Below are 16,724 nucleotides of genomic sequence, written 5' to 3' on the forward strand. Positions count from 1 at the left end.
ATTAGCATTCAAAGTTTTGCTGTGGGGCAGAAAGAACCGGTTAGTTAAATTTTTCAGGGGAAAGAAACAGGCAAGTCAGTGGGGACTCATCTGCTCATGAGAGAGCACAGTCCCAGTAAACTGTAGTAGAAGAAAAACAAAAAGCAGATGTCTGTCTGCATGGACTCTGCAAAAAATGCATCTTTGCCAATATGGTAACCAGTGATCAGTGACATTTACTTTAAGCAGCAACTTGCGATCTTCTTGCAACAGATGAATCTGTGTTTTGTGTTTATCCTGAATGCACTGCACAAAAGGGCACAAATGAAGTGAGGTCTTCCTTTTACACTTTGTCACTCGTACACTGGATGAGGACACTGAAAACCTATATGCAGGAATGGTCAATATTCAGGGATAGGACAGGGATGAACGTTTGAAGCAAAAAAGTCTAGTAAACTTGCACTCTAAAGGCATACCTTAAGAGCTATGAGTACTTATTCAATAGAAGAGATGTGTTTCACATAGCAAAGATAAAGAAAGTGGTCATTGCTCTCAAGGTAGCCATGTTTACTGGACATATTTTTCTTGTTTTGTCTACACTATCACCTTTCAAAATATGGAAAGCAAGAAGCTTGCAGCAGAAGAGATTTGTTTCACACTATGGAAAATGATCATTCATATCATTTCCCTGAATGATGAAAGTCCCACCTGCGGCATCTTATGTATTTTATGGTTCTGCTGGCGGTCAAAATTAAAACTTCACCGCTTTCCACATCATTTGTACTTAAGAGAGCAACAAAAATTTTGGATTAGAGAACACAAATGCACTGATGGGAACACATGATGATTTCAAGGAAATGATCACAACATCCAGATGGGAGCCATCCTGTTTGACTGTGATGAGTGTTAATCAAGAAATGGAAAACGCTATTTGACTCAAAGTATACTGCGAAGTGCCGTTTCAAACTCAGGCTGTTAAGATATCATCATCTGGATCCAGCAACTGCCATATGCTGAAATATCAAATGACATAATAGCGAGGAATACAAACTGGCATAATAAAGGCACCATGCTAAATGTGATTGATGGCTGGGCTGTGTGAGCTGCCCATATCAGCTAATAATAGTATTTTTAACATGTTCTTTGAATACTTTGTGAAGGTAAAATTCAATACACATCCACAAAATACAGACCGGTCCTGCAACATAACTTGGGCTGCAATGCCATCCACTGTAGTAATCTCCAAATCATCAATAGCCTTGTAAATGGTGAAACAGGGACGTCATCTGTATCGCCTAATGGAGCACGGCATGGCTCAGTGGCATAAAGACCGTGCTCGAATCGCCCGCAGCCTCTTGGTAAACGTAGGAGGCTGCGCGCTTGGGCAATGGCAGCTCTGTGTTGTGTAACCACAATCGAGCTGTGCGGAACAGCTGAGGAAACCCAGAGGGGGCCCCAGAAAATTTCCGTGTTAAGTGACAATATACTTTCTTCAAAACTGTAAAACTTATCATTTATTTGAATGGTAAAGGTTTTATACACTGGCGTACAACTTGCTGACACTTTAGGAAACAAAAGGATCAATCCAAATGAAGTGGTGCAATAAAAATTAAGTTGGTTGCTTGACCATTTTTAAATATTTTAACCTATAACTGAGAAGTTCAAAACAGTTTTCAAAACAAATTTGCCTTTCATCTTTACTGAATGGCGGCCATTTTCATTTGTAAGCACGCAACGAAGTTTCAGTTTAGCAAAAATATGAATATCTCTGCACTGGGTTAAGTTACAGCATTGCAATTGACATGATTGTTTTTAGAAAAGTGTCCTCTGCAACATTGTCTACTACACAAAATACTCTAAATTCAAAAATAACCAGTCAAAATGACCTCCAAAGTTTGGTATCCAAATTTCCAAAAATCTAGTTTTTAGACCCGAAAATAACAAACAAGGTGTCACATTGTTGGAATATTGTGCATGGACAACAAAAGGAAAAACTGAGACACCTCAAGATATCAGCATATCACCGGGAAAGCCTGAATGATTACAACAACTTAATGTAATACAGTAAAAAAGGTCATGCCTATCTGAAAGATTACAATGCAATACTTCATAGTGTACTTTACAAACATGAATGGCAATAACGTTTCCCACGTACAGAACTATTTCTATTCTGTTCCTTTGTCCAATGTATGTGTCATCCCATTCAAGTTTGAGATGTTGTAAAAAACATTAGTTTCTGCAAGCCTAGAAAAGCTTTGGAGTTAAGGTCCCTTAGTCTCTATTAATGGTCCAATGCAAATCCTAAATCCTATAAAGATACAGAATTATAATATGTCCCCGAAATTATTTAGTTTCTCCCAGAATAGTTCATATGCAAAAGGTGAATGGCCAGACTGGAATACATAATAGGTTTGCTGGTCTATGCTATCTGTCTACACTCTTTTCCAACTCTAGTTGTTTTCATATCACTTTAGCAACTGATGTGTAACTGCAACACTACTCTCCTTTCCAAGTAGTATCTACCAGTATCTACCAGTAAACTCCAGATTCTTTAAGGAATCAAACACCTATGTATAACATAGATTCAAATATCAGATTACTTTACAAATAAGTTTGTGTGTTAAATATTTGACAGTAAGGATGTAAGTGAGAAAAAGTTTAGAAAAAATCTGAAATCGTGCTTAAAGTTTGCTGGAAGTCGCTTAGTGCTATCATTCTCAAATACTGGCTGAATGAATTCCATGAACTTGTGCCGCCTCAAAACAAACACATACTTTCTAACTGTAATATTTGTCTTAGTGTGTCAGACTTTTAACATAAGGCTGTGTCTTGTACTGAGTAGATTATGACAGCATTTTAGGTTTTTCTTTAATTTAATCAATAACTACATGAAATATTGAAAATAATTTTTGCTGTCCTTACCCCACAACTGGTACTGGATTATGGGTTCCCTACAGCCTTTTTGTGCGAAAATTGTCCTGTATCACTAATGTTGTACTATAGGCACTGGAAAATGGTCTCTGACCAAATTGGTCATATATTAATATACAATTAAAAATAAATTATAAATCAGCTTCACATATTGTACTGTCATTTCTTTGATACTATCATAAGAGAAAATTAACAAATAACACTTTCCCTATGGAAAGGTGACTGAATACGCCAATAACTCAAAAGTGACAGCAGACCACATGACAAATTTAAATAAAACAGAAAATAAAAATAAAAAAATGAAATAAAGGTAAAATGACTTACCATGTTTTGATACTACCGGGGTAACATCATCTAAAGGGTGTGATAATGAAAAAATTGTAGGTGGATTTTCATCAAATTCATAATCAAAATGAGGTGCTGAAACATTTGTTGCTCGTTCAAGTAGGAGGCCGTACTTGCACGGCCATGCTGCAGACACCTGGAAAGAAATCGACAAACCTCAAGATGTTTTTCTTGTCTTTTTTTTAATTTCAGAAATTTATTCTTTCCATGGAATTTGTTCGAATTTGGGCTCCTAGCAGACACTGCCTTCCATATAATCCCCTTTAACTCAGTAATCATGTACACACAGGTGAGCAGTACACAAGAACTGGATGTGCAAGTCACTCATGTGTTGCTTCTTCCATTAATAAGTTACACCTCTACAAAATTCTCATAATGACTGCTATTTCCGATCTGGGTTACTACAGTTTCATGCTACCAAGATTCCTGTTCAATATTTCAGAATAGTTATTTTTAAATTACTTATTTTTAAATGATACAGAGACTTATTTTCTGCTTATTTATTTATTTATTTGTTCATCCAAGGATCATCTCACAATGGTATATCAATTGTTACTGTAATACAATGAAAATTAATGGCTCACAATATACACATAAACAGAATACGTAACTATGCTTTATGAGGATATGACAGGGGGTCAGATTTTACATACCATATAGTGTTTTCTGTATTTAAAATCAGTTATTAACTATAGCATAGACACAGCTTTTTTTAAGCCTTGGGATACTGTTTTTCCGCAGAAAATAGCCAACATGAGAAAAAATTTTAAAGAGCTATTATAACTAACTACAAAGTCAATTATGTAGACAGCAGTAACCCAGAAACAGTTCCATAAATCACCAACAATGTTACACATGTCTTGCTAATATTTGTGTACCTTGAAAACATACTGGGTTGTATCTGAGCAGAAATCATGAAGAGATTTCTGAAAATATCTATCTTTTCTTTACATAATAGTAAAGAAGAACATCAACAGTGTTCTGGAAGGCAAGAAACATTGTACTTATCCTTGTAATCTCAGCTGCAAAAATCTGCTTTTAATATCATTCCTGCCAATCAGTTTATTCAGGTCTTTTCTGTTGACAGTAAAAGTAGCCTCTTATTCTACCTGCTATCAGTTTTAACTTTCCACACATTTCACTTTCTCCACCTTTGCCTCTACAGATAACACTACATTCTAAAAGCTGAGTCTCAATCAACTGCAACTGCTTTGCTCCACTGTCAATGCTACTGCTATAATTTCACTCAACAGCGGCAACACTTATTTTTCACTAAAATACCAAATAGAGAAACTATACACGAAAGAGGATGGACATCTGCTTGCCAACAGTTAGTAAAGGAATAACTGGAGTCTGATTGATAATTTACAACAAAAGGAGACGAAAAAAAAAAAAAGATTGAATTTCTAGCATTTAAAATTTCCTTCTTCCTTTGGTGGAAGAAGGAGACTGGGAGGGGGGGAGGGGGGGACAGGTAAGTTGTTAAGCTCCAAACCAGCCCTAAAGAACATATGAAAGGTACTGAAGAGTTGTTAGACTTAGCGTCGATCTAATAGCCAAGGGTAAAAATACTCACAAAAGCTGCAGGCAACCAGTATATCGAGGAATGAATATGAGGAGGAGAAGAAAATTACAACAATAAAATATGTGGCCAAAACTAGCCGTAATAAAAAGAATGTTACTGTGATTGTATCTAAAAGCAATACAAAGAAACAACCAGTAATACCACCCATATTCTATACAATATACAAAGGTGTTAACAGAAAACAGAGAGAAAGCAGTATGTGAACACAGAAGAAAGGGAAACCCCTGAAAGAGAAGAGAAGAGAAGAGAAGAGAAGAGAAGAGAGAGAGAGAGAGAGAGAGAGAGAAAGTGGATGAAATCAGCTAAAGCAATCTGTATGGCAGATAAGTAAAAATATGAGAGGCAGTGCCTGTGTTCAAAGTAGTAAGCACAGGTGTTTGCAGGAGAGATCAATGCATCCTGGAAAATACGTTTCCAAACTACAGAGATAATAATAGGATCTCCCACATGTACACATATCTCATCAATTTAATTGTAGTTAATTTATGATTAATTTTTCTAGCCCCATACTTCTCACTGTCCTTCAATCCTATTTCATTTAGATTTTGCATTCTCCACCTTCATTTATATTCTCTTTTAATACCCTTTGTGAAATTTTATTTATTCACTCCCCCTTTCCTAACATTTTGTTACCCTATTTTTACTCTTGATTTCTGTGCAGTCCTAAAGCATCAACAACATACCGACCATTGCCACACTGCAAAATGGCATCAAGAAGGCGCCGACTCACGCACCAATGGAAAGAGCAGGCAGTGCCACACCTCCAGGTGGACAGAGTTCAGTGCCTCTGTCAATGCTCATTCAATTGTGGTGCGTGTTACAGTGAAGGACAATGCGCAACTTAAGGTTTTTCAGGTGCGGCCTGCGCCTCACACACTTAGAGACAAAGTTACAAGTAAACTTCAAGAATGACAAGACAATGGTGCTATTGCTCCTCTCCAAGCTAGTCAATGGGTTGCTCCCTTAGTAATCTTACCAAAGCCTCCTGGAAGACTTCATCTTTGTGTTGACTTTAAATCCACCATGAATCCACAAACAATAATTGATACTTACCTGTTCCCTCGTCCTGAGGAATTAATGGACAGGCTTGGTGCAGTCCACTATCTTTGAAAAACTGACTCATGCAATGTGTATTCCCAAATTCTGCTGGATGAGGAGTCTTGGAAAGTGTTTGTGGTCAACACACATTTAGGGTTGCTCAAATTTTTGCGCTTACCCTTTGAGAGTGCTTCCATGCTCGCCATACAGCACCAGTACTTAGAACAGCTTACTGCAAAAGTTCCATTATGTTCAAATTATTCGTACGATATTATAGTGTCAGGACATGCACCACAAGAAAATATCAGTAACATTCATCTGCTTTTTCATGTGCTTTCAGCTGCAGGTTTGAAGGTGCCCTTATTCAGCCTAAAATACAGTATTTAGGCCATGTTCTTCATAGCCAAGGTGATCATCCCCTTCAATCACATTTGCTGGCCACCCGGAACATGAAACGGGATTGCAGTTAGTTCTCGGAAAGTTGAAATGTTATATCCGATTTATACCCAATGCAGCCCAGATCGGGGCTCCATTGCATTGGTTGCACTGGAACAATGTGCCTTTTGTATGGACCAAATGGTGTCAGGAATACCTTGACTGATAAATGCCTTGTTCATTTCGATTAAGCTATGTCTATCGTTTTCACAGTGGATACTTATTCGTATGTACTCTCACAGTAATCAGAGCTGTACTCTCACACAAATTTGTTTCACTGGACAGACCGATTGCTTTCGCTCCCAAATTATTGCCAAGACTCAATGTAACTATTCCCACACTCGAGAAGGAAGCACTCACTATTGTCTATGGCATGACAAAGTTTTCACCATTATCGGGTGGTCAGAAGTTTTACCTAGTGTCGGATCATAAGCCACTTCAGCCTTTGTTTCATCCGGCCAAACCAGTTCCGCCACACACGGCTCAGCTGCAACATTTGGTATTGTTACTGTCACAGTATCACTATGAAATATTGTAACGGCGTGCAAATGCTGACACCCTTTGTCGCCTTCTTGTAGGTACAGTTCCGAATTCGATGCTACTGCCGCATCTTGTTGTCAGATCGATGTGCAAGAACCTGAGCTTTTACAGACTTTTTCACTGAACTATAGGAAAATTGCACAAGCCATAGAAGCAGACCGTGACTTGAACATTTTGTGCACTACATCTGTTCTGCTTGGCCTCGTTCAGTGCAAAACATTCAGAATTCCCCTGTGCATCGATATTTTGCTCGTCGGCATAGCCTCTCCATCCAGCAAAGTGTGATTTTATTGCAAAATGGCTCTGAACAATCGGGGCGTGCTTATTCCTAAAATGTTTCAGAATGACTGGACAATCACGCTTGCTTAGTCCTAAAGAGTTGCGCAGAGATGTGTTGCAATGGCTCACCAAGGACATTGGGGAACAGCACGCAGAAAATACTTAGTGTGTCAGCACTGTACTTGGCCGGACACGGACACTCACATTGAACATATGATGTCACAGTGTCATGCTTCTGCTGAGAATCCACCAGTGCAGCCGCAAACGTGGCAATAAGTGCATATTGACATTGCTGGTCCTTTCGGGAACACTTGTTGACTTGCTGTTATAGACTCTTTTAGCATATATCCATTTGCAGTGGTCATTAACTCAACTACATCCCGTAGTACTATTCACCAGATGATGGGAGAGAGAATGATTCTTCGAAATTTGGGTGCTTGCTTGTATTTAATTCAAGGTCCTGCTGGGTTGCTGCTCTGTCATCAGAACCAGATTCATGTTTGTCGCTTGAAAGATTCTTCTGCAGATTTTCTGTCCACAGTTTTGCATCCTACTGGGATCTTGAGGCCAGCACGGCCACCCTCAGGTGCCTCTTCTGCACGACCTGTGGAACCGATGAAGCTGAACCCATCGCCTTTACCATTACAGCAGCTCAACTTCCCAGCACTCGTTCCGGCAACTGCTGTGGATGCACTGCCATTATCATCACCATCCTCTCCATTTTTCATCGGACTATCTGAGGAAGAGGCTTGGCACCCTTTCAGGGGTTACCAACTGACATTCCCCTCGGAGCACGGGACGGATGTGGGGGAGCAGCCGGGGGCTCAGCGTCGGTCCGAGTTGTGGCTCCCTTCTCCTCATGCCACCCAGCTTCCTGCCTTCCCTCCTGTTGTCGTAAATGGCTCCCTACACAACAACACTGCGACATTTTGGAGGGGAAGAAGGTGCAGTCCTGAAGCATTGACTGCACACCGACCAGTACAGCACCGTGAAACAACATCAAAAATGCACTAACCTGCATGCCACCAGAAAAGGGGGCAGCATCATACCTCTAGGAAGACAGAGTTCAGCACCCCCTATCAACGCTGATTTAACCAGCCGCCCATCACTGTTTGGCCCAGTTTGGTTGCAGACATTGAGACCATCAGCACTGAGTATTAGGAAAAAGATACTTAGCCTGCGTTCTACAAGTAGTAATAGACTGTATAAGTAACTGCACATAGGAGGCACAAAAGCACATACCTCAAGTTAAGTTTTATTTATTTTCTTTTTAAAGTTGAAGTATTGTAACAATCTGAAAGTTTAACGTACAGATGACCTGGATTCTTGCCACCAGTCAATGTAACTTCTCTCCTTCCTTGTTTGTGTCAGTTCCGACACCCACAGCAGCTGACACAACAATATCCATCTGAAAATTATTTCTTTGAAAGTTAGCATTCATCTCTGAGCAACATACTGCCTACAACGCATTTTCCATACACTATACCATAAATCGAAGTAACTAATGCAATGACATTTCTGAGCCTTTTCCCGCATCATGTCTCTGGCCACATCTAGTGTGTGAAGTTATCTTCTTTTAATCCTGCACTTTTATGGTTTTCATCATGGTTTCTTAGCTCTCTCTCTCTCTCTCACTTACCTAATCAAAGAACAACTTTAGTACTATTCCCCCTCCCCCTCTCCCCTTCTACTTCTGTGCATCATCCCTGCTCTAACACCACTCCTTTCAACTACTGGTAAGCAAACATTCCTTATATGTCTCTAACAGAATGTTTGAGTTTTCTTACTCAGTACTTTGAATTAAACTACAGGGAAAACTTACAACAATTTTTCGCTTAATAGCAAATATAAGAGAAAACAATATCATGACAGGAGAGAGCTTTTATTAGGTAAGGATGGAAACATAATTTTGATTGGCTTTCAAGTACTTGACAACTTTGAAATCTCAGCAACAAATTTGAAAGAATAACAGGTCACACAGATGATAAAGTTTTGTCAAGGAAAACAAGTCACTATAGCTGGGAGAGATACGAAATCTGGTTCAGATTCCATTTGTGTACTTTTACCCACCCTGTTCTTGCATTCAAATATACACGGTGCACCATCTTGGCAGTTGTGTACATGTTGCAACCAGAGGCCTTGCACATTCCTTTTGTACTCCATTGTGTATGTCTAATATGTACGTCCATGTGATACATAAATAAGGAATGCAAGAGGAATAGTCAGAAAGTTTTAATTATCAAGTTGTGTTCTGCTGTTAGTGCTCCTCTATGTATTCATTCTCCAGTGTGAAACATTTCTCTCAACAATGAATGACAAGGTGCAGGCCTTGGTTGTACTACTGAAAAATTCTGTTCCATAATAATTCAAATTTTAGAATGCAAACCTATCAAAGATATACTGGAATATCTCGTAGCCCTAATTGCTTTGCACCCAAAAATGGATACTTTTAGCAGGAAAACATTTCAGTTAATAAAACATCTGAAACATAAAATTTTGGAGTCTAGAATATCCTTTGAGAGTGTTAGTAGGCTACACAGCAGAAACATGTGTGCCTGAAATTCTCCTCAGAAAATATAACTTAATATTAATGTCATTTTAAGAATATACAGTCAATAGGGAAATGAAGTAACTTCACTGTCAGAAATGTAAAAGTACTGCTCCCAATTTTTGTATTTTATATTGTGAAATGAAATGATCGTAAGGCATTACTTGTTGGATGACCCCATCTGGGGTTGTTCAGTGACATAGTACAAGTCTTTTTGGTGACTTGTGCATCAATGATGATGACAATACAATGCCCATTTTTGTTACTTGCTGTCTATTTTAATATTATGTAAAACCCTTCCTTCATTTCTTAAAGTGAGCATCATAAACAATGCTACAGTCACTCACCACTGAGCCATAGTAGAATACAATCATTGCATATGGTCTCCAGTTGGCCTCCAATAAGTAATGTTCCACGGTCACGTAGAGTCAGTTGTAGGAAGTTCCACGAATTTGGTAACATGTATGAGGAGCGGTCATAACAGTTTTATTATCATCTCAAAAAAGTACAATTATTAATTAATCATTGGTTTCATCGACTGTATTCCAGTGAAACTGTTGTGCACAGTGACTGTGATGCAATTCAAACAGGAAGAAAGTCAGCAATCAGTCGCAATTCAATCTGTACTTTATTGCACATCTAAATTTCAATTACAGTATAGCTATCATCAGTGTATATGAAGCAAGTCATGCAGACTCAGCTTACAAAACTATTTAGTCTACATGATGCACTTCATACACACTGATGATAGCTATACTGCAGCTGAAATATAGATCTGCAATAAAGTGCAGACTGAACTGCGAGTGACTGGTGACTACTTTCCCGTCTCAATTATTTGTTTGTAATTGTATGTCAGCAGTACCGCCACAGTACCATAGCACACCTCTAGAGGAGCTAAAGCAAACTTGCACAACTCTTTGATAAAACACAGTAGTTGCAGCAGCAGTAGTAGTAGTAGTCGTCATCTTCACAGATTTTATTCCCCACTCTTCCTTCAATTACAAACTGACAATTTCTTGATGCCTCATGATGTGTCCTATCAACCAATCCCATAACTGTAGTCAAGTTGTGATGCTAACCTCTTTTTTCCCCCCATTCGATTCAGTGCCTCCTCATTTGTTTTTTGATCTACTCATCTAATCTTCAGCATTCTTGCACAGAACCACATTTCAAAAGCTTCTGCCTTCTTTGTGTCTGAAATGCTTCTTATGCATGTTTCAGTTCTATAAACAGCTACATTCCCGACAAATATCTTCAAAAAGAATTCCTAACACTTAGTTTTGTAATAGATCTTAACAAATTTGTCTTTTTTGGAAATGTTTTACTAGCGATTGGCAGTCTGCCTTTTACAGCATCATGTGGTAACATAATGTAATGTAACGTAATCTTTTTCGACAGCAATGGAAAATGGGCTGCTGTGTCAGGAAAAATTCAGACAGTTAAAGAAGTCAACTGGATCCTCCTGATACAGCTGAACATTTTCTTCTGTTGCTGAAAACAAATTACCTCACAATACTTCACTTCATCAGTAGCCTGACCCTTTTTTTTTTTTTTTTTTTTTTTTTTTTTTTTGGCTTCACTAGTGGCATGATACAGTACTGTGGTGGGGGCTATTCAATATACACCAGGACCACACACATGAACCTGTAAATGAACAAAAATTAATTAACCAACTTCATATTTTATGTGAAAATTAAAAGCGTATTACTAACCCACACATACTTTATAAATTGCCTCCTGTGTAAATAGAGTAGACTCTTACAAGTCTTTGCAGATTTTTGATCTCTTTTGCAATAATAATGAAACTTCTTGATGGCACAGTGACTATCATTAAAGTATTTAGTGACAATAAATAAGCTTTAAATGAACTTTTAATTCTGTTTTACTCCAAAAAAACTTCTTGGGTTTGTCACATAGTCTGAGTACAAGAATATCTCATCAACACAACTGTTCGACATCTTTCGTTGGTAGTAGATGCTTTCGTCACTGCTACAAGATGTGACAGGTGATAATTACACATTGTCATTGAGATTCATCTGGCCAGAAGTAGGAATTACGCACACATGGGAAGGCGGCAACAGCTGGATGGAAGCAGCATTCATAGTGACTCCTACTAAGAGCTGAAGAGAGGGCTTCCATGTATGCACCGGGGGATAAATGTGCTGCCAGACACACTCAGAGGATCCGGTTCCTTCTCTTTTCAATTAATGGCAGCCAGTACCACATAATCCCAGAACGATGATGCTGACAATAAAACCTGTCTTCTTGTAAAACACATAATGTTCTTTATTCAGGCAATGCTCCACTGTAACTGATTTATCAGGTTGGTCCAGATGTGTATATCACTGGTGTTCAACGCAATGTTCTTGTATGGTGCGACACATCTGCCTGTATAAGATTTCCTACACTGGCGTGGGATCCTATATATGCGGTGTTGTCTAAAACCAATATCATCTCTGACCAAAAACAATCAATTCCTCAGTTCTGCTGATAGACAAAAACTACACTTGATGTGCCTCTTTAAGGATTCTTTCCATGATTGAAGACATGCTGCCAAAATACAGCACGAAAGCAATTGCAGTGGGTGCCTCAGCATCTTCATTTACATTCATAACATTTGCTTGGAACACATTGCATATTTGTTTATCAGAATAACCATTCTGTTGGAACACTGTTCTTAGGTGTTGCAGCTCACTTGGCAGTCTGTCGGGATCTGAGACAATTTATGTTCTATGTACCAGGAAGCATAAGACATGTCCACATTGTGCAGGGCGATGACAGTTTTTTGCCTGCAAATAACTCTGTGTTAGTTAGTTTGGAGTAGACACTATGTCCCAGCATTCAGTACGTTTTTCTTCCAACAATGTCATCCGGGAATGGTAAGCTGCCACCTTTCTCCAATTCCACAGTAAACTGTATAGTCCGATAGAGTGAGTTAAAATGCAACAGAAACATAGGTAGGATGAATAGGATGTGTGACTGCTGTGTACGGACGCAGGAGGAGTTGGCCACTGTTCGCAAACAGCTGAACTTGTTGATGGCTGCTGCCTCGGAGTGTATTGGAAGTGGGGAGTCTGGTGCACCGCATAGTACACCCGAGGTGTTACATGCTTCACCCACTGTCCCTGCTGTCGAGACATCTTCGCGGGTACCGGGCACGGTTGGGCCACCCTCTCCCAAAGGGGAGTGGCAGGTTCAGCGGCGTTCGTTGCGCACGAGGCGGAGGGTCAATGTGGAGGCTGGCCGTGTGGCATCACCCGCTCTGCCTGTTGGTGAACATGTTGCTGCTCCTTCAGCAAGGTCCGAGCAGGCACATGGGGTGAGGGGTTTATTAGTGATTGGGAGCTCCAACATTAGGCGGGTGATGGAGCCCCATAGAGAAATAGCAGAAAGGTCGGGGAAGAAGGCCAGTGTTCATTCTGTCTGCTTGCCAGGGGGTCTCATCCGAGATGTCGAGGAGGCCCTGCCGGCGGCGATAGAGAGCACTGGGTGCACCTGACTGCAAATTGTTGCTCAAGTCGGCACCAATGACTCCTGCCGTCTGGGTTCAGAGGTCATCCTCAGTTCATACACGCGGTTGGCAGAGTTGGTGAAGGCAGAAAGCCTCGCTTGTGGGGTGGAATCTGAGCTAACTGTTTGTAGTATCGTTCCCAGAACCGATCGCGGTCCTCTGGTTTGGAGCCGAGTGGAAGGCTTAAACCAGAGGCTCAGATGATTCTGCGGAGATCTGGGGTGCCAATTTCTCGCCCTCTGCTATCGGGTGGAGAAATGTAGGGTCCCCCGGAATAGATCAGGCGTGCACTACACGCAGGAAGCGGCTACAAGGCTAGCGGAGTACATGTGGAGTGCACATGTGGGTTTTTTAGGTTAGAGAATTCCCTCCCTAGGCCCAACAAGACGCCTCCTGAGACACGGCAAGGTAGGAGTAGGCACAATGCAACGGGGAATAACAATATTAATGTGCTAATAGTAAACTGCAGGATCGTCTATAGAAAGGTCCCAGAACTGCTCTCATTAATAAACGGTCACAATGCCCACATAGTACTAGGGACAGAAAGTTGGCTGAAACCAGATGTAAACAGTAATGAAATCCTAAACTCAGATTGAAATGTATACCGCAGAGACAGGCTGGACAGTGAAGGGGAAGGCATGTTTATAGCGATAAGAAGTGCATTAGTATTGAAGGAAATTGACGGAGATCCGAAATGTGAAATAATTTGGGTGAAGGTCGCGGTTAAAGCAGGCTCAGACATGGTAATTGGATGTATCTATAGGCACCCCGGCTCAGCAGCTGTTGTGGCTGAGCACCTGAAGGATAATTTGGAAAATATTTTGAGTAGATTTCCCCACCATGTTATAGTTCTGGGTGGAGATTTTAATTTGCCAGATATAGACTGGGAGACTCAAACGTTCATAACGGGTGGCAGGGACAAAGAATCAAGTGAAATTTTTTTAAGTGCTTTATCTGAAAACTACCTTGAGCGTTAAACGGAGAACCGACTCTTGGTGGTAACACATTAGACCTTCTGGTGACAAACCGACCCGGACTATTTGAAACAGTTAACGCAGAACAGGGAATCAGCGATCATAAAGCGGTTACTGCATCAATGATTTACGCCGTAAATAGAAATATTAAAAAAGGTAGGAAGATTTTTCTGTTTATCAAAAGTGACAAAAAGCAGATTTCAGAGTACCTGATGGCTCAACACAAAAGTTTTGTCTCAAGTACAGATAGTGTTGAGGATCAGTGGACAATGTTCAAAACCATAGTACAATATGCATTAGATGAGTATGTGCCTAGCAAGATCGTAAGAGATGGAAAAGAGCCACCGTGGTACAACAACCGAGTTAGAAAACTGCTGCGGAAGCAAAGGGAACTTCACAGCAAACATAAACATAGCCAAAGCCTTGCAGACAAACAAAAATTACGCGAAGCGAAATGTAGTGTGAGGAGGGCTATGCGAGAGGCATTCAATGAATTCAAAAGTAAAGTTCTATGTACTGACTTGGCAGAAAATCCTAAGAAATTTTGGTCTTATGTCAAAGCAGTAGGGGGATCAAAACAAAATGTCCAGACACTCTGTGACCAAAATGGTACTGAAACAGAGGATGACAGACTAAAGGCCGAAATACTAAATGTCTTTTTCCAAAGCTGTTTCACAGAGGAAGACCGCACTGTAGTTCCTTCTCTAGATTGTCGCACAGATGACAAAATGGTAGATATCGAAATAGATGACAGAGGGATAGAGAAACAATTAAAATCGCTCAAAAGAGGAAAGTCCGCTGGACCTGATGGGATACCAGTTCGATTTTACACACACAGAGTACGCGAAGGAACTTGCCCCCCTTCTTACAGCAGTGTACCGTAGGTCTCTAGGAGAGCGTAGCGTTCCAAAGGATTGGAAAAGGGTACAGGTCATCCCCGTTTTAAAGAAGGGACGTTAAACAGATGTGCAGAACTATAGACCTATATCTCTAAGGTAGATCAGTTGTAGAATTTTGGATCACGTATTACGTTCGAGTATAATGACTTTTCTGGAGACTAGAAATCTACTCTGTAGGAATCAGCATGGGTTTCGAAAAAGACGATCGTGTGAAACCCAGCTTGCGCTATTCGTCCACGAGACTCAGAGGGCCATAGACACGGGTTCCCAGGTAGATGCCGTGTTTCTTGACTTCCGCAAAGCATTCGATACAGTTCCCCACAGTCGTTTAATGAACAAAGTAAGAGCATATGGACTATCAGACCAATTGTGTGATTGGATTGAAGAGTTCCTAGGTAACAGATCGCAGCACGTCATTCTCAATGGAGAGAAGTCTTCCAAAGAAAGAGTGATTTCAGGTGTGCCGCAGGGGAGTGTAGTAGGACCGTTGCTATTCACAAAATACATAAATGACCTTGTGGATGACATCGGAAGTTCACTGAGGCTTTTTGCGAATGATGCGGTGGTATATCGAGAAGTTGTAATAATGGAAAATTGTACTGAAATGCAGGAGGATCTGCAGCGAATTGACGCATGGTGCAGGGAATGGCAATTTAATCTCAATGTAGACAAGTGTAATGTGCTGCGAATACATAGAAAGAAAGATCACTTATCATTTAGTTACAATATAGCAGGTCAGCAACTGGAAGCAGTTAATTACATAAATTATCTGGGAGTACGCATTAGGAGTGATTTAAAATGGAATGATCATATAAAAGTTGATCGTCGGTAAAGCAGATGCCACGCTGAGATTCATTGGAAGAATCCTAAGGAAATGCAATCCGAAAACAAAGGAAGTAGGTTTCAGTACACTTGTTTGCCCACTGCTTGAATACTGCTCAGCAGTGTGGGATCTGTACCAGATAGGGTTGATAGAAGAGATAGAGAAGATCCAACAGAGAGCAGCGCGCTTCGTGACAGGATCATTTAGTAATCACGAAAGCGTTACGAAGATGACAGATAAACTCCAGTGGAAGACTCTGCAGGAGAGACGCTCAGTAGCTCGGTAGGTGCTTTTGTTGAAGTTTCGAGAACATACCTTTACTGAGGAGTCAAGCTGTATATTGCTCCCTCCTACGTATATCTCGTGAAGAGACCATGAGGATAAAATCAGAGAGATTAGAGCCCACACAGAGGCATACCGACAATCCTTCTTCCCACGAACAATACGAGACTGGAATAGAAGGGAGAACCGATACAGGTACTTAAGGTACCCTCCGCCACACACCATCAGGTGGCTTGCGGAGTATGGATGTAGATGTAGATGTAGATGTAGATGTAGTGGCTCCATTCCCTGGTGCCAAACCATACATGTACTGCCAGCATATGGCCAGGAGGAGGAAGACTGAAGATTTGTCGACTGCAGTGCTCTTTCCTCTAGGTCTTTTATGGGAGACAGGGCACTTCCCATGGCAACACCATCTACTGGTTCAAAATATTGGTCATTAAAAAAGAAATAAGTTGAAGTAAGTACATGTTTAAACAATACCACAATGTGTTTCTCAAACTGTTAATAATCTCTAATGAGTCCTATAGAAGCATTTTCACAAATAAAGATACA

General features: G+C 40.4%; 1 protein-coding gene across 2 annotated transcripts in view; it reads right to left on the reverse strand.

Moving 5' to 3' along the window:
- The window catches only part of LOC126465310 (anaphase-promoting complex subunit 1), a 335,155-nt gene that overhangs the window by 271,016 nt on the left and 47,415 nt on the right, over window positions 1-16,724 (reverse strand). For both annotated transcript variants that reach the window (XM_050096297.1, XM_050096296.1), the window contains exon 5: window positions 3,235-3,391. In XM_050096297.1, the coding sequence (XP_049952254.1) occupies window positions 3,235-3,391 (157 nt within the window). The remainder of the gene's footprint in view (window positions 1-3,234; window positions 3,392-16,724) is intronic.

The sequence above is a fragment of the Schistocerca serialis genome, chromosome 1, assembly GCF_023864345.2.
Source record: "Schistocerca serialis cubense isolate TAMUIC-IGC-003099 chromosome 1, iqSchSeri2.2, whole genome shotgun sequence".
Taxonomy (NCBI): Eukaryota; Metazoa; Arthropoda; class Insecta; order Orthoptera; family Acrididae; genus Schistocerca; species Schistocerca serialis.